General features: G+C 43.4%; 1 protein-coding gene across 2 annotated transcripts; it reads right to left on the bottom strand.

Annotated features, from left to right (window-relative positions):
• Positions 1–1513: 1513 nt before the first annotated feature.
• On the bottom strand, positions 1514–17197 carry LOC110469209 (uncharacterized). 2 transcript variants are annotated; one of them, XM_085559118.1, is made up of 3 exons: positions 16097–17197; positions 13595–13642; positions 1514–2034 (listed from the first exon to the last, which is right to left on the bottom strand). In XM_085559118.1, the coding sequence occupies exons 1-2, from the start codon at positions 17195–17197 to the stop codon at positions 13634–13636; spliced, it is 1110 nt and encodes a 369-aa protein (XP_085415244.1). In that variant the 3' UTR covers positions 1514–2034; positions 13595–13633. The 2 variants fall into 2 exon arrangements, with proteins under 2 accessions (XP_085415244.1, XP_085415242.1); XM_085559116.1 differs by lacking the exon at positions 1514–2034 and adding an exon at positions 3247–13508.
• Between the last annotated feature and the right edge of the window lie 988 nt (positions 17198–18185).

The following is an 18185-nucleotide window of genomic DNA, read 5'->3' as shown; positions in this document are numbered from 1 at the left end:
TTAATCCAGGCTGCAGACAGCCCTAAGCCACGGAGAATCCAGCAGCCACAAGTAGCCTCGAGGCTTTTGCAACATCTTAAATACGGGAGCGGTAAAAGGGGAAGAGAACGCCCATTGACCGATGGGGGGATTCGGGGGAGTGGAAAATGGAAGGATAGACAGATACAAAAACCAATGGGGGAAACTTAAGGGAGGGACCCCGGGCCCTCATCCAATCCCTCCACGCCCAGGGCAGAAGATTCGGGAAGAATGGGATGGGGAGCCAAGTGGGTACCAGGGCGGGGAGAGGAAAGTGACTGGGCATTGTCAGGGAGCTTGGCACTGAGGGAACGGCAGGAAAACTCGGGGGGCAGCCATTGGGAGAAAATGGGGGATGGAGGGGCAAACCATTACAGAACTGTTCCAGAAATACAAAAACACAATACAACACACCTGAAGGTGAAGAACTGTCCTGCTGTGCACTGGAACAGATTGCTCAGAGAGGCTATGGAGTCTCCCTCACTGGAGATATTCCAGAACTGTCTGGACTCAATCCTGTGCCATGTTCCAGGATGACTCCACTTGAGCAGGGAGGCTGGAGCTGATGACCCACTGTGGTTCCTTCCAACCTTACCTATTATGTGGTTCTGTAATTTGCTTCATCTGTCCTCCTTATTCCCACTGTGTGCCATTTTACCTCTGTGATTTCTATTAGGACAAGAGTAGTTTTCTGTTTTTCTTTTCTGATTAGAGACATGAAAAGCCTTAAAGATGTATTTATTTATTGCAAAACCAATGCCCTGTTTTCACCCAGATCCCACGCTTCTTAGGAATGTCAGTGGGTGAGATGGAAAATAAAACATAGGAGGAACAGGAGAATCTCCTAATCAGAGATTTGGGAGAGCAAATGCAGGTGTCAGGGAAGCCAGTGGAGACTGGGGTGTGGGCCTGGGGAGGGACACAGTGTGGGCAAGCATGAGGACCAGCTGAGATTGAGAGGCACCTTCATGGCACTCCAAAGTGTGAAGAAAGATCAGGTGGGAAGACATGCAGAGCCTTGGGCAAAGCAAGAGAAGCAGACGAAGGTGGTATGGGGAGATGGGGCGTAGAGAGGCTCTGGCATACAACAGGAGGAGACAATTGTGGGAAACTGGGTGCATGGTGAAGGTCCCAGTGGTAAGGCAAGGAAAAAAAACCTTCACAGTGGTGTTTTTAATCAAATTAACAGTAAAAAGAATGTCTAACAATTAAAGGAGGGATTAATGAGAGGCAGAAAGAAACAAACAGCATAGTGACTGTGTAAAGAGAAAGCTCAGAGGAAACTTTAGACGAGGACTAGTGATGTTTAATAATTTAATCTGTTTTTTAGGTATGTATTGCATCCTTGAAATGTGCCTTCTCAAATTACTGTCTTTTCCTCATCAGTAAGAAATAGGTCTGTGTATTTTTACCCCCTACAACTTTCTCTAGATTTTTTTTACTTAAAAGGAAATATTTATTTTTGCAGAAGAACAAAAATTCAGCTTAAACAGACTGAGAGTGCTTTTTCTTTTAATCTCTTGGTTTGTTTAAGGAGCTGAAAAATCAGTTTGAGGCTAAGCCAGAGCAGTTACAGGTACTTTGCAAGCTGAAAAAGTTCATCCCTCTCCAGGAGAGGCTGAAACACATCTCTTAGCAAGGCAGAGTGGGAGCACACACAGAGTTACTGACAAGCACTTCCCTGGAACTCACTGACACGACTTGGAAACATGCCTCATTTCCATTGCTTGGCTAAGGATTTGTTCAGCATGTCCTGAGGAGAATGACAAAGTGCCTTCATACCCATGAGCTGCTGCCAGGCTGATCCTGAGGACTGCGCTGAAATTCACTGCTCTGCAGCAGGGACCCTCCTGCCAACAACAGGCATATTTCAGCAGTGCACTGAGGGTGACCTCTTGCTTTCAAGCAGGCACAGCTCTGATGCTGCCAGGGAGCCAGATGAGTGCAGTGCAGGGCCAGCTTTGCTGGTTCACATCAGCCACACATCTTCTCAAACCAGTGAAAGCCTCAGCTGACCTGTAATCGACACAAAGGAGGATGGATCCATTGCTAATGCTGTAACTCAATCTAGCTTTTATGATATTAAAATCTTACCAATTAGTGATGCACTGCGGGATGGGTCTACATAGCTAATCAAAAGCAGAGCTCACACCTTCTTAAATTTTCAAGCTGAAAACAATGGGTATCTAAATGTAGTGGGAACAAAAAAAGACTAACAATACATCAAATTAACCATTGCAATATATTGTCTGTTGGTTTGCTAGGACTTGTTACAGTATTCCTGCTTAAACTGAAATTGCAAATTTTAGTTGGATGTGAGCATGCAGACAGTTACTGGAAAGAATGCATGTGTGTTCTTTCTTTTTGATTCAAGATATCAAACTTATGCACATGTATGAGAAGAAATACACTTGAATTCTTGCTTTCCACTTTGGGCAGCAACTACCTCACCATTTCTATTCCAAATGTTCATTTATTTTGTTTATCTTTTCTCATCCCTTTCCCAGAACACATGGTTGTCTCCAGAACAAATTCTCCCTACTAAATAGCTGCAATGTGTTAGAACTTATTCCTCCAGCCAAAACAACAATCTGTGTAATAATTTCTGCATTATGTAAACAGGCCAACTACCAGGAGTTGGTAAAAATCAAAGTACTAATTTGTTATTTGCTCTATAGTCTGCTGAAAGAATGAAAATACTATCAATGCCTCAGGAGGATAGTGAAAACTCTTACTGCCCAGAAAATAAAAGTTTATATTGAAACTTTGTGGATACCAAGCCTGTGCATGTGAAATTTCTTCTTGTTTTAAAAAAAGACTTTTTTTTTTTTTTTTTTTTAAGGGTGGGAACTTTTCCTGGGATATAAGAAATGATGAACACCAAGAGAGCAACCAAACAACAGTCTTACAACTGTTTGTGATCAAATTTTCTGTCCTCATGCTGCTTGCCCAAGTTGGTCCAACTGGAGGTGCCTTGATTTTATGCAACAAGCCTTGTGATGCACTTGTGAGATGGCAGCTGAGCCCCAAAAACACCCCAAATTTCAGACAAGGACTGCTGTTGCAGTTAACAGATGTAACACACCCATGAGTAGTGCATCACCTGAGGCAGCTGACTTCCCAACAGAAGATTCTCTCTCTGCTTGAGAGCTGGGGAAAGAAAGTCTGATGGCTCCAATGAACATTTCTGAATTGCAAATGTGGCTTTGAATAAAACAGACACATATAGCCATTTATTTATTTATTTATTATGCTTAGACCATTGACATTTATTTGAAACTTGAGAATGAAATCCACTTGGTATTTGCATATGAGAGTTTTACATTTATATAAACTTAGCTTTATATTTTGGGGAGAAGGAGAGTAATGGTAGGCAGGCAAATTGCTTTGGCATCCTGTACAGTAGGTCACAGCTCAGTCACATGCAGGTTTAGTCATTGCCACGGCTGGGACTAGTGTGACTTAGGTCCAGTGCTCTCTTATGCTTAGACTGCTTTGAGAACTGCTTTGAGCTCTGTACCTCACACTACAGAGGTGGACATCTGCCTTGCCCAAGAGCCACAGATGAGCAGCAGCTCACCTCCTTTGTGCTCCTGCTGGGGACACTGTTTATAGTGAGCAGGGACTGGGACATGCCAGGACCCACATCCCCAGGATACTGCCACAGCTCTGTGGCACCTCAGGCCAGGATCAGCTCAGCTGCCTCTGCACAGAGCACCTCCCTGCTCCTGCAGTGACAGTGAAAGTCAGGGAGTATGCAGAGAGTCACCTCTATGATTATTCATGTATTTCTTTTTATATTGATATTGGTAAGGCCTAGTATTAGCGTGCTTTGCAAGCCTGGATGAGAGAAATTCAGTGCAGCTTTTCTGAGCACAATGCAGCCCAGCTACACCAAATGACTCTTGAGAGGTGCTGTATTTCAAGTGTGGACTGGCTGGTACAAGTTATGTCTTGGGAAGGTCCAAGAGTCTCCAAAGAAAAAATCCACCCATCTGGAACCACTTGTATGAGAACCCACGATTTCTAAATCCCTAAGCGCCAGATCCTACAGTCCACACATACCCAAAAGTATAATTAACATTGACAGGGGAAATGGCTGCATCAGGCAAGCCTGAAATGAGAGCTTATTTGTGTTAAATACAGATTAAATTTGAAGTTTAAAGCAGCAATCAATTTTTTAATTGCTCCTTTCAGCTGTGGTTTTCTAAGAAGTAGAAAATAACTGCACAAGTGTTGGTTAACTTCGAAAAGTCTACTCTGAAAGAGTTTGTAAAATATTCATAATAATAAAATAGAACCATTTTTGCATTGTGCCAGAAAAATTCCAAGTTAACAAAAAAAAGTCTAGCTCCAAGCCAGACCACCAAAATAGAAACTAAAGACAGTGCTACAAATATAGTCTCAGAAGTTGGTTCACATAATTTATCTTCTAAGTAAAGAGAGAAATTATTTTAATTTCTGTTTTAAAAATGTTTTGAAATATCCCACTGGTATTGTAGGTCATCTTCATTAATGTAAAAACCAAGCCTCATGTTTTGTTACCAAATACACCTTTATGCAGTAAAAAGTGCATGAAAAAAATTGTTATAATGTACTTCTAGGGCTTCGCAGTAAAGTGAGAGGAATTTCTGTGCAAATTACTAGATGAATCAATTTTCCTTTCAGGGAGTAAAGAGGAAGAAAACATCTTAGAATAATTGAGATGGGTTTTCAGGACCTTTTCTGTTTTATAGAAATTGCTTTTTTCTGGAAGAAACAACTTTTCTGATGCCACAACCTGTTAAAGTAACATCTTCAACAATGAATACATTAAATTGGAAAACTGGAAATAAATAAATGTACGTGAGTGTGCTGAATATAAGAGGCTCATCTGTTGACAAAAATTGAGTAATTTTTATATAGCTGCAGTAGGAGCAGCTTCACTTTGAACAAAATGGGCTGAATGATATTTCTTTGATATAATGCTGCATCCTAGGTCAGGTGGCTAAGCTTTGTTTTATAAACATGAGAAGTAAAACTTGCACTGTAAAGAACAGCACAGTGTGTCAGAGGACAAGAGACAAGACAGGAACAAAATAAAGTCAAAGACACACACAGAAGTTTAGCTTCTCTTACCCATGACCTAGCAGAGGTATTTAGAGAAGTTGGAAGCACCTTCATTCAGAAGAAGTTAGAAGGAACTCTGGGATATTTGGAAATTCGTGGGCTGAATCATCATCTTTAAAGGAAACACTGAGAAATTGCCAAGGGCCCTAGAAATCTACACTTATAACAGGAGGTGAAATCCAGCCTACAAAAGCAAAGAAGCACACATGGAAGGTAAATCATGAGTGTATCTAAGACAGCTCTAAAGAGTTTCTACTCGGGGCATTGCCACTGACTGCCCCTGGGAACTCCTAGTCCAAAAAAAAACCCCAGTAATTCCAGGACAAAGACTGGAATAGAAACTGCAATAGGAAACAACACAGGAAACAAATATTCATATGCCACCTATAAATTCAACAATTTATCTATACAATGCACCTCTGTAAATTATGACTCGGTATTGACTGTACTTAACATGACACACAACAAAGTCACACAGACTCTTCTGTTTCCTTACTGCCTGAAAGAGGCCTCCAAATAGAATATTTCTCCTAATTTACTGTTTTCCCCTAGTAGACTATGTTTTCTCCAGCCTCCTGTGGCTCTGTAGTTACACTTTCCAATGCTTACATGCAAATTTGCCAAACTCATATTTTCTAGACATCAACTACATTTCTGCTCCCATGAGCTCCTAGAGCACGATGAGCTCAGGCAGTTGTTGTGCAGCCCTGGCACAGCACCATGTCATTTCTTCTACTGTTCCCCCCAGCCCTCAGCCACAGCTCACCCACCTCTCCCAGCAGCACCAACTGTTCCAGCACCACTTGGCACTCCACAAGCCCAGATGTCAAGAGGAACAGGGGTGGTGAACTGATCCCTTCCTCCTGCCAAAGCTTCCACAGCAAGCATGGCAACAGACAAGGAGGGAAAGCAGGGAATCTAAAGCCAGCCCCAACTTCACCCCTTTTCTGGAGCTCTGTATAAGTACTAGCATAGGAGGGTGCATTTCCTACTTCACCAAATCCTTAGAATGGACACAACAGGTGAAAGTTATTAAATATTGACAACTTTCCCATCCTTACCTATCCCAAAGGGCTCACTTCTCCTCACTGACCCACTCAGGTGCTTCTAACTCTTTGCCTCTAGTCCTGCCTGTTTTCAAGGGGTGCAGCAAGAGAGGACAACATCAGCTAAATGGCACTCTCTGAAGCTCCCTAAGTCAGTCCAGCCAGCCTTCACCTCGATGCCTGAAATTGCTCTTCTTTTCACAGTGACATCTCTGCCACAGACTGCGATGGGGGGAACAGGGAACGAGGAGGGGGGGAGGAGGGAAGATGACAAATCAGATTAGGTCCTTTGATTGCTGTGCATAAAATAATTAATCAATAATGACACTGTAAACCTGTGGTGCAACTTCACAGGCATTAAAATATGAATACATCAGTTAATTTAATTGCCAGTAATCTTGAGGAGAGCAAAGTCACAGATGAAGCATCTACAGCAAACATTTCAAAGCTTTCAGTTCTTGCTTGACAGGGCCTTCACTTGCATCCTTACTTTTAAAACATTCTACATCAAAAAGGCACACATGCTCAAGGCAACAATATCCTCTCAAGAAAGTAACTTCTGCATTTTGAAAGAGAATTAAGACATGCTTTACTTTCCTTTGGCTTGCCAGGTTAAGCCACAGAGTAAGCCATCTTACCAGAACACATCTGTCAAATAATTTTTACCTCCTACCACAGCCAAATCTTCCCATGCTCATGCCATTTGTTATACAGGGCATGCTGTGGTACTCTCCTGGGCAACACAAGTCACAGCAATAAGTAGGTTTACCTTTTCTGGTCCTCTACCACTGGGAGACATTAACCAGGCTATAACAAACAAATCCCAGACTTAGGAAAGCTAAGTAGCATTGCACTTTTCTTACACTCAACAGTAAACATCTCAGCCGTTTCTGTTTCTCAGTTACAGCATGTCTTGCAGGAGCTTCAGAGAACAAGGTGTCAGACTGAAGCTGCAGAACAAGGAGGGAAGAGAGGGGGGTGGAGTAACAGAAAAGGGAAGAGTTTCTTTGTTCCTATGCTCTTCAGAAACAATCTGGGAGTGTGGGCTGGAGAGATCAAGAGAAGTGAAAAGGCACTGTGTATCTCAGCCCAGCAGCTTTGATGCTGTGAGCCAGTAGGCAAGCAGGTGACCCAAGGTCTAGTTCTCAGATTCTCCATTTGGGGAAGCACTCTGTATTAACCTCATACAAGAGTCAAGTAAAGGATGTGTTTATCCATTCCTCCCCATCTGATGGGGAACAACTGAGATTATTTATACGTCTGGGCAACACAGGTCTGTGAACAACTTGTGCTGTCCTCAGCAGTGCAACAGTGTTGTAAAATACTAAGGGTTTGTTTTCAATGCTTTGTGCACTGACAAAAAACCCCAAACAAATCAAACATGTTTCTAAATGCTTGCTAACAAAAGTAAAAGCCATTTTGTCTTAACACACAGGTAAATTGTATTGTTCTCTAGTAATACTGAAAAATTCAATTATACTCCATTTAATTTGCAGGTAATCAAAATGTTTGAAACAGAAAATGCATGGTAGGGAATGGTACATATGAGGTATCACCAGCTGTCCTCTCAGATAGCATTTGCAACTATATTCCAGTCACACAATGAAAGTACTTTGTGGCTGTGTGGTTTTCTGTTTGGGCTTTTTCTAAAAGCATGAGAAGAAGAGTGGTCTTTTAAGGTCCTGTAATCAGATCCATAAAATGTCCTCAAGCTTGGTGGGTCAGCATCAATGACAACCTGATCAGCTTCACCTACTGGCCAGGGCTCCTTTTTCTGCTCACATATTGGCCCATAGAGCACCTGCAGCAGTACTGATGACATGTAATTTACTTCTGCAACCAAACCCCACTGAAATATTCTGCCCAAACCTTTTCCATTGGCCATACTAAAGCACAAAGCTGCATCTTCTTTTCCTCAATGGGAAAGTGAATGACAGACTGGGTACCCTCAAAGTCACTGTTTTTTTGCCTTTGATTATCACCAAATTTTTTCGTGCTGCTCCTGGAAAAACTTAATGATCTTACAGGTGTAAACTCACTCATTTCTCCCAGCAATCCCATGTAATGGTAGTGAGATTTCCCGTTCTCTACCGGTACTCAATAACAAGGTCACATATTCCACTTGAGAGAGTGCTGATGAGGGAGAAAGGACAAGGAAAATGACACAGGAAAAGAAAATTTAATGCTTATCCCAGTCCAATACCACTTCAAGAATTCTATTGCTTCAAGTCCACTCAGTCACACCAAGTGCAGCAAGACACACCTGCATGCCCTGAGCAAAGGCACCCTCAGAGATTTCCCCACCTCAAACTGACCTTATTTTATTATTGCTAGTGTGAACTTGCTAACATTTGTAATCCCAGCACCTCTGTTAAGTGCTTGTGTCATTCCACAGGTAAAATATTGGGAAAACAATATTTTCCCTTAGCACTGCACAAACTATCCCAGGGAGATGTACACAGCAGGGAATCATCTGCCTGCCCTGGTGGTATTTCTTTGCTCCAAACACCATCAATGGCATTTCACTGTTACAAAGTGAAAAAAACCCAGGAGCTGAGCCTAGGCAGGTATGGTGGAAGACACATGCCAGAATGCCCAAGTGCAAGGTGGAAAGTTTAGGCAGAGGAGGCTTGAACTCTTAGCTCATGTTACACATTTCAAGGACATGTCATGTCTCTGTTTATGCTAGGAACATCTACTCCTGGACACACAGTCCAGGTCCTCCACCACCAAGTTGTCTTGCAGGTTATTAACTAAGCAGTGCCACCAACCAGTATCAGCACTTTACTGCCCACAACCTTCATGTAACCTCTTATTTGGGGTAACAGAGCATTTATAGACACTGAGAATCAGCAATGTAGATGGTACTTGTATCAAAAGCACTTACAGTGCAGCCAGTGTAATATAGCTGTTTTTAAACAACCACTCCTGACTTCAGATCAGGACTGCCATTTGAAGTGGCAGGTGGAATCTTCTACACCTGCTGATGTAGGTTCAGATAAAATGTTCATATTGCATGGTTCAGAAAAAAAAAAATCTGGGAATTATGATCCAAGTTTAGCTTTGAACAGAATAAAAAAAAAGCTACCCAAGTTTCGTGCAAATGTTTTTATGGATGCAAATGTTTGCAATTAAGAAATCTAAAGAAAACACTTTGGTGTTTTTATGTAAACATTCCCCCGCTGCCTTGGAAATATTGACACAGCAACAGTGCACTAAGACATTGCAGAAAATAAAGTATTCTTTAAAGTAAAAGAAGAGTTACAACCACCAAAAAAGGTAAAAGTACTTATTGAAATATTTCAAGTTTATAAATAGTAAGATATTGTAAACATGTTCCTGTTATTTAAATCTCTGCTGGTTTTTACCTGATTGTCCAGTAAACTGCTAAACTGCACCAAAGCCAAGTGGTTTTGATTAGATTCCCAGGTGAAGAAAAAAAATAAGTGCTGGACCCAGAAAATTTTATGGATCAAAATGTCCTTTATTGTGTATGCTAAACTTCATGATAGGGTAAAAACCAAACCTGAGTACCAAAACAAGAGGGGAAAGTAAGATCTTTATTGTTTCTCCAGCCAAGTTTTCAGAGATGTAATCTCTTCATAGGAAGAGTTACCAAAAGCACTCCCAGAGACACCATTAATAGCTGCAGTCCCTGTTAAGCCTACGACCTGAAAAGAAGTTTGGTAACTTCACCAGGCAACAGTTTCACCAACACTAAGGTTGTTAGAACTGAGTCACATCCCTTCCCTCAATGGTTACAACAGTCTCTGGGGCTTTTAGGGTTGATTTTACCAGAGGAGTGGACAGGAAAAAATGCTACCAATGCTGCTGGCTTCTCAAAACCACAGAAGCCTTGCAGGTAGCTGGGCAGCCTCCTGTGTGCTCTCTACCCAGCCACACTTACACACACTTCCTTCATGCTAGACTGTACAACTTGGCAGAACTACCCACACGGAGGGAAAGGCTCCATACATACAGGCTGATCAGATGCTGCCCTCAGAAGATGTCTGCTGTGCTCACCAGATTTTTATAAGGAAGATAACCAAGTTGGTAAGATGATTTAAAACAGCAGATGGGAAAACCATGTTTGAAACTTAAATTGGAAGTCACTCTGAGATCTCATCAGAGATCAGAAGTAATTTTGCTCAACTGCAGATGCAACAGGCTACCTCACATGCATAACATTCTATTGTCACCTGTTATTTAAAGACACATCATTGCACTAATAAGGCCAGAAGAGCAGTAATAGCCATGTTTTTTCAGATGCCTCAAATACCTCAAACTGACCTGCTGCACACAGGTGGAAGTTAGAAATCCCATATATTTGACTCTACTTCTGCTACAGCTCAAGTGTCACCTCACCAAACATGTCAGCTCAATTAATTAAAGACCTATATATTTTAGTCTTATCCCTATGTTGCAACTTGTTTTGTGCTGCCAGAATCACACTGCACTAGTTTTGATCTGTTCTTTGCCATAACAATGCATATAAATCCAGTACATGAAAAAGCACATCTGTGGGGAAAAAAAAGTTATCCAGTTAGAAATCCCTAAAAATAAACTTATTTGAAATTACTCCTCAAAAGTATGCCCCTTAATTCTAGTTAACTGAGAAAAAAACTGTTTTTCTATAAGCTGCTGGTCCTCCTAAACAAATCAATTCCCAAACACTTCACAAATATTCCCAACTGGAAATTTCATCAGTCTTAGTGAAAAGCTCTGTGGCACCTTTGTACAAATGCTCAAAATCTTTTGAGCAAAGGATAAGAAATTGCAACTATACCAAAGACATCCCTCCATGCTATGAAATAGCACTTACAGAAATAGTATTTATAGAAAAATAACTTGTGTGTATCACTGGTTTCCACTGCAGGCCACAGTTAGTCCAAGAGTAACAGAATCATGGTTCTATCCCAAACCTCTCTTCAAGTGTGTGCTCTATCCTCACACAGCACATAGTTAAAGGGTTATCCCCAGTGTCAAGGACAGAGGCAAACCCATGCAGTAACTTAACTGTCGAAACTTGAAGAAACCCCTTGAAGTCAAACATTTTAATGAGAAACTAGTGTAGGAGTAAAATTTCCTGCAGAATCTTACAGCACAGCAATGAGAGGCAAAGCACACATGCAACAATAAACCCTAAAGCAAGGATGCACAAGTACCACAGTGAAATTACAAGGTGGCTCAGAGGAAGAAAAACAGCAGAGTAGGACCCACATGCTGCAAAAACACCATTGCCAATAAGATGAAACAAAACTTCATTAAGAAAGCAGGCAGTGACTTTAAAGCAGCCACTAACACTGGAGAACAAGGTAAAGCTCTGACAATTCTCTACAGCAGATATGGAAGACAGGGTGGTCCAACCCAGAGCCAGTAGCAAGCAGGAGACTGGGCGGCAACAGTGCCAGGAAGGGCACCAGACTGTATGAAAGCTGGAGAGAGTAACAAACAAACCCAAAACATTCTTGGCAGAAGAACTCAGCAAAGAATATTAGGAAGCGCTTGAGACTCCAGCTGGCTATGCTGCTCCCAAAGCAGACACAAAAACCTAAACCGGCTGCTTTGCTGCTCTGAGTCTGTAGGTTCTAAAGACCCACACTTGTATAATTCATCAGGGAGACAGATGAGACCAGTTTTTGCTCATCCTTCCTCACTCCACATGTAACTCCTTCCAGAACTCTCCCCAAATCCTGACCCTAACAGCACTTGCTCAGCAAGATTAAACCTTGCAGTGATGCAGCAGCCATGTGGTTCATATAGCAATGATGGTAACAAACACACGCAGACCAGCAAGTAACCGAGTTCTGATTTCTTAAATCAGAAGGGCAAGGGAAAAATAGCGTGAGTGGTCAGATGATTGAGCATAAGCACCTTCTTGAAAACAAAAAGTACTTTTGTAACATGTAAAAGTGTTCTATATTCTACTGTATCAGATGCAGGAATCTCAGCATTCACTAGAATGCTAGTTTCAGTTTGGAGACCATTAAGATACTGGTATTTTAATACAGAAGTTATTTCATTTTCAAGGCCTGATATGTACTATCACTGTCTCAAAAACTGGCAGACGAATAAGCTGCGACAACTAAAGCTACATTATGAAGTCTTTATGCAAAATATTGGAAGAAAATTCCAAAGGTTGATTTATTTTCACTTGTTAGTTAAAATACAGTTGGGCTTTAATAACTGAAAACCAGAAATTGTGCAAAAAGTCAGGTGATGTAAAAAAGTGAATACAAAAGCAAAATAGCAATACAAGAACAAGGGAGGAAAAAACCTGGTAAGATTAAGAATAGCATTTAAATAAAAAAAATTTATTTAGGTGAAGTCACAAACAGTTTGATATCAATTTACAAACACTTTATGTTATGCATATTATTGGAAATATTGAGAGAGGGAGAGGAGATAATGGCAGCTTTTTCCTGAAACAACTAAAGGCAAACCCTTACCATCATGAGCATTATTGGATCATAGTATTACCTTAACTATACCCCTTAGTATGCAAGGAAAAAGGAGAAGAAAACAAAACAATGAGATGCAGAATGAAAACTGTTAATCAGTGAAAAAGATTTTCATGAACACCGGACTATAAAGGTCTAGTCTGATGGTCAGAATTTTTAAGTATTCTACTAGAAAAACAAAATTATAACTTAGATCAATCATTATAATTGACAAAGAATTTTGTAATGCACAATTGGGCTACCTGGCAATGACAGCTATGGTTAATGCAGAACAATGGAGAAAGGATACTGAGCCTCACAGAATAATTCTGTTGACAACCTGAGTTATTATCCCGAGTGTATGATACTTTTCTGAGTCAAATACACATTTATGTTGCAGCTACTCTCTCAATGAAATGGCAAAAGTAACAGCTGTAACAAGACAAGTTATGATTTATTTTTTTTTAAACAAATATAATACACAGGGTTTTGAAGTGTCCGGTTGTGATCTGCAAAGATCCAGGATTGCACAGAAGTTTGGTCAAATGAGAAGGTTTAATCTGCGCATTAAATTGGCTTTTATTTTCAAAGCAGTATTTTAGGGCAGGATTCTCCTCCGGGAGAGTGTTCCTGACCTCATTCAACCAGTGTTCAATTTATTCACCTTCCTGAATCTTTGCCCTCTTTGGGTAGTCTGTGACAAGTGCTGCGCTGCAGGAATTCCTGTTTTCCAGCAAACTGGCTTGCTCTGCAGGTTTGTAGTCCATTGTTACAATTGCTGATTGGGTAAAATGAACTTCCTACGTCTTCTCTAGCACAGCTTGCAACGCAACAGAAGCAGAGGTAAAAGAATGCACTAGAATACCAGAGCTCCATAAACACCAACGGAGTCAGGCTGTTGGCACCAATAAGAAATTCTGTATTTAACAAATCTGTAAATATTTACCATACAAAGTTATTAAGTTTTAGAAATAAACTCACCCACTTAGTCTGACTCCCATCCCAATTGGTCTTCTGTTTTCATGGAGTCTGGGGAAAAAAAGAGAATTGTCTGAAGTTATACACACAAGACAAATTTATAGGAATGAATCTCAGCTATCCTACATATGCGCCAATTACTGCATTCCAACTAAAACTAGGATTTCTCACATTGTTCTTTCCATGTAATGCAAAGTTACAGTCTTCACCAGTGCCTTAGAAAGGACAGCTGTCTTCAAACACAACATTTTGTATACTTCGACTTAATTTTTACTGTTTAATCATCTGTGGAAATGCAGAATTAGAAATACAGGCACTAAACTAAATGATGCTGAAATTCAACGAGTCTTGGATTAAAAGGGGAAATAAAATCCAGTCAGGCTGCCTAACGCTATCCCTCAAAACTACAAAAAGAAAATAATTTCAAACCAACAGCCTGGTAAAAAAGGTTTTTGTAAAACACCTCCTCTTCCTATTGATGGCACGAATGTGGAAAAGCTTAGATTCTGTCCAAAGTCTTAAGCCCTAAAAGGCTATTCTCTCCAGTTTTAATTCTCCAGTTCTTTTGTCCAAGTGTGATACCACATCTTATTTTGCTGAAGTAGTTTTATGCAACATAAAGAGAGCTTGCAAGGAGCTGCGGAGATATGGGGAAACACACAGGTCACGTGTAAAAAAATACTTCCTTGCTGTGACCTTGCCAATGATAAACTCATGTTTTATCGTAAGCCTCATCTACATTTGACAGCTGCCTAAACAATAGTTTCATTTAAGGACATTTTTGAACAGTTGTAAGAAACTATATGCTACCAGTTAAAAACTTCTCTAATAACAGAAAGGTGGCTGAAACCATAACAATTAATTGCACAAGTTTCACTTTTTCATTGTGCTGCTAAAGTACTACTCATTTTACAAACATCAGACTTTTGGTATTTTTAGGAGTAAAAACAACCATGTTTATTTTTTCTTTACACACTTTCTAGGGGGAAAAATACATCAATGCTATTGATAAAAATCAACTAGGAAATTTCCATGGAATCAAATGGGATCAAGCCCCCTGGTGCCTCAGCAGACAACCAAGCAAAGCTCAGCAGTGACAGATCAGCTGCTGTGGAAGAAGTTACAAGAGTGGTTAACATGACAAGCTGAAGGTCCAGTCTCAGATGAGATGAAAGCTATAAACCATTGCCCATCTGGTGCACACGTAAGATCTGTAGGAAAATAAGGACTGAGCTGTTCACCTTGAGAATAGAGAAATGTAAACAGACATATCAGAAAAAACTGAAGAACACAGAGCATGAACCACAGAAGATGCAAGGCCAACAGGCCTGGATTTATCTATCTTACTGCCTGGTGTTTGCTCCCTTTCTTTGTCACAGGTTGGCCTAGAGAAATTACTTTTGGTAAGTACCAAAGGCAAGACTTGGTGTGATACACCAAGTACTTTCAGATGCCCTGAAAAGGGACCAGGCTAACATGAGTCAAAGAACTTAGTCCCTCTGTGCTGGCAATCCCAAGCAATCACAGCATCTGACAAAGCAACAAAAATTATTCTGGAAGGCAAAAGTTCTTTCTATAGTTACAAAAAAAAAAAAAAAAATTTTGGTTACAAATACACATAGCCAATATAACAGAATCTCTCTGTCCTCATTCAGCTGGCATGAAACTCAACATTCAGCATTTTCTGTGCTGGGGATTTGGCAGACTGCAGTCACCAGTGTAAGAGAAGCACCATAACCTCTAATATAGACAGGCAGGCTGCTGTAGCTGCAGAGTTCAGCATCATGCCTCAGGCAGGAGAAAGGGTAAACCTCCTGGCACCCACCACAGGTTATACCAACTCATACAGTGATGCCTGTACTGAAAGCAAACCAAGTACACTAAATCCTCCCTACTTGTCCTAATCACACTCATCATCTTTTCCCATAAAACAGGCTCTAACTTGTGGATTAAATCTAGTGAGCCCCAAAACAGGTTTCATCTTCAAATCACGGTAAATTTGCACACTGTGGCCATTCTTATTGAAGTTTATTCACATCAATTTTTTGCCATCTCATGCTGCCTGCAACTGCCCACATGCTCCCATAGTAACAGAAGAGTCTGTACTCTTTGCCTTACATACAGATAACTGTATTGCTGAGAAAGTTGTTTTTTTCAAAGACAACTCAGAGGAAAAGAACAAAACCACTGAATGTCTTCCGGAAAATACAAAAATACACCAGAAGAAGGAATTAGTGGGGTTCCTATTTTCTGGTGGCTGGAGCAATAAATGCTCATATATTTGCTCAGAGCATCCATCCACGTGCACACCTCTCACAGTGGCCAGCTGGACACCCATGATACCGTGTCCCTATGGTCAACACGAGCAAAGGGTCAGTGCCATGAAACGAGAGCTGCCGGCCAACACAAGGGCACCCCAACTGCCCCTTTCTCCTCTTCCCATCCGAGGGAGCACCATGCCCAGCCAGCGGAGCAGAGAAACACGCGGCCATCGGCCCATCACACCTGGCTTTTGTCCTCCTGCTTGGGGCTCTGGCCCGGCGGTGGCGGCTGGGCCGGCGAGGCCTGTCTCTCGCTCTCAGCACGCGGGCGCCTGGGGACGAGCGACTTGAGGGGCGCCATCCACTTCATCCACAGGTCCAAGTCGACGTCGCCCCAGGGCAGCGAGGGGTTCTTGGCCGCCCGCCGCCGGAAATCCTCATCGTAGTTCATCCAGGAGGTGCCCCCGTAGGTGGCGTGCAGCTTGCGGATGGTGTCCAGGTACTTGAACATGGCTCCGCAGCGCGCCGGGTGCTTCTCGCACAGCACGCTGGCGTACACCAGGAAGGCCGAGACCCACTGGTCCAGCGTGTCCCCCGGGCGCGGGCCGTGCTCGGGGGCCAGCTCTGTGTGGAGCAAGGAAAACAGGTCAATGAACTCCCCCCGCCAGATGCGCTCCTTGGTGGCCTTGGCCAGCTTGTAGCCAAGCGGCCGCCGCAGCCCCACGTAGGGGGTGGCCGCCGCCTCGGCCTCGCCCTGCCCCGCCGCTGCCGCCGCCGGAGCCGCCGGGGCCGGGGCCGGGGCCGGAGCCGGGACCGGGGCCCCGGCCGCGCCGCTCGCCGCCGCCGCCTCGGCGCAGGGGCTGGCAGCCGCCGCCGCCGCCGCCGCCCCCAGCGCGGCCTGGCGCTCCAGCCAGCGCGGGTTCACGTAGACGGTCCGCAGGCGCGGCGCGGCCCCGGCCGCCGCCGCCCGCGCCGAGCCCTCGGCGCCGGGCTGCAGGCGCAGCACGGCCAGGGCGGCGGGCGCGCCGGCGGGCAGGTCGCTGCCGTCCCGCCGCGGGGCCGGCTGGGCCGCCGCCGGCACCTGCAGCAGCGACGGCGCCGCCCAGGGCGGAGAGCCGCCCCTAGGCCCGGCCGCCGCCGCCAGCGCCTCTAGGCCCGGGAGGCCGAGCCGCGAGCCGGGCGCCACCGCGCCGAGCACCCATCGGGTCTCGGCGATGCCGGTGCGGTCCCGGGGGCTCCGCGACCTCCCCTCCTCGCGGCGGCCGGCGAGCGCCGTCCCCAGCGTTAGAGGGGCCGCGACTCCGGCCCGGCGGCGGCGGCGGCTCCGCCGCCTCCCACGTGGCATCGGCACGGCGGCTCGGGCGGCGCGCGCCGCGGGGCGGGGCCGGAGCCCCGAGCCCCGCCCGCAGCGGGGCCGGCATGCCGGGCAGCCGGCGCGCCGGGCAGCCGGCGCGCGGAGCGTGGCACTCGCGCTCTCTCCCCCAAAAAATAACCCCCATACCGGGGTACAGAGATGCTCTATACACACATGTATATCTGAACCTACCTGTGTATATACGTATATACACACACACTTACAAATATGTACACCGCATTTAGTTATATATGCGATATATCTATTGATTTGCTCGCTGTATTTAGTTATATATGCGATATATCTATTGATTTGCTCGCTGTATATATGACTTCTGTGAGGATACGCAGTAGGCGCCCCGATGGCATTATTATTGCTTCAGTATAGCAAACGTTTTCAGGAGTAATGGCATTACATTACTTCTCCCTTCCAGTATGAATAAGCCTCTTTTCCTCTTTACAGAAAATGGCTTATTTTAAAATATTTTTTGGGTGCTGTCACACAAATTCAGCTTTCCTAGCTAAGCACTGAGTAGGTCACCAGCGGGGTGAAGGTTGAACCCCACTAGAGTAAAAGCTGCGTGCTGGCTCCTTGTGTGGACTTAAGCATCCCACACTACAGCTGCTTCCACAAATGCTTCTGTAGCACTCTCTCTTCTGGAGGAGCAGCCTTGAGTGCTGTGCTGAAATGTTCATAGATCAATTCCACTGCAGTAAAGATAAAAGTTCTGTAAAAAAACAAACCAACCTGTTCTTTCATTTTCACAGCAAGACTGGAAGAGATATATTTTAGATAAAAGTCTTTTTGTCCAAAAAAAATCAAATCCGAGGAATGACAAGGTTAGGAATTAATCTGTAAGAAAAATGTAAGGTAAAAGAGTGGCTTTGGGGTTTTTTTAAATTCTTAATACATTCTAAGTAAATCATTAGAATAACAAAAAGTTACTATTTTCCAAATCGCCCGCATTTTCAGGGATTTT

This window comes from Lonchura striata, chromosome 1 (assembly GCF_050655825.1).
Source record: "Lonchura striata isolate lonStrDom1 chromosome 1, ASM5065582v1, whole genome shotgun sequence".
NCBI classification, from domain to species: domain Eukaryota; kingdom Metazoa; phylum Chordata; class Aves; order Passeriformes; family Estrildidae; genus Lonchura; species Lonchura striata.
This window is presented reverse-complemented; position numbering and strand designations above follow the sequence as displayed.

Excerpts from the sequence above, each read along its gene's own strand:
- LOC110469209 (XM_085559118.1), bottom strand. The coding sequence starts at position 17,197 with ATGCCACGTGGGAGGCGGCGGAGCCGCCGCCGCCGCCGGGCCGGAGTC.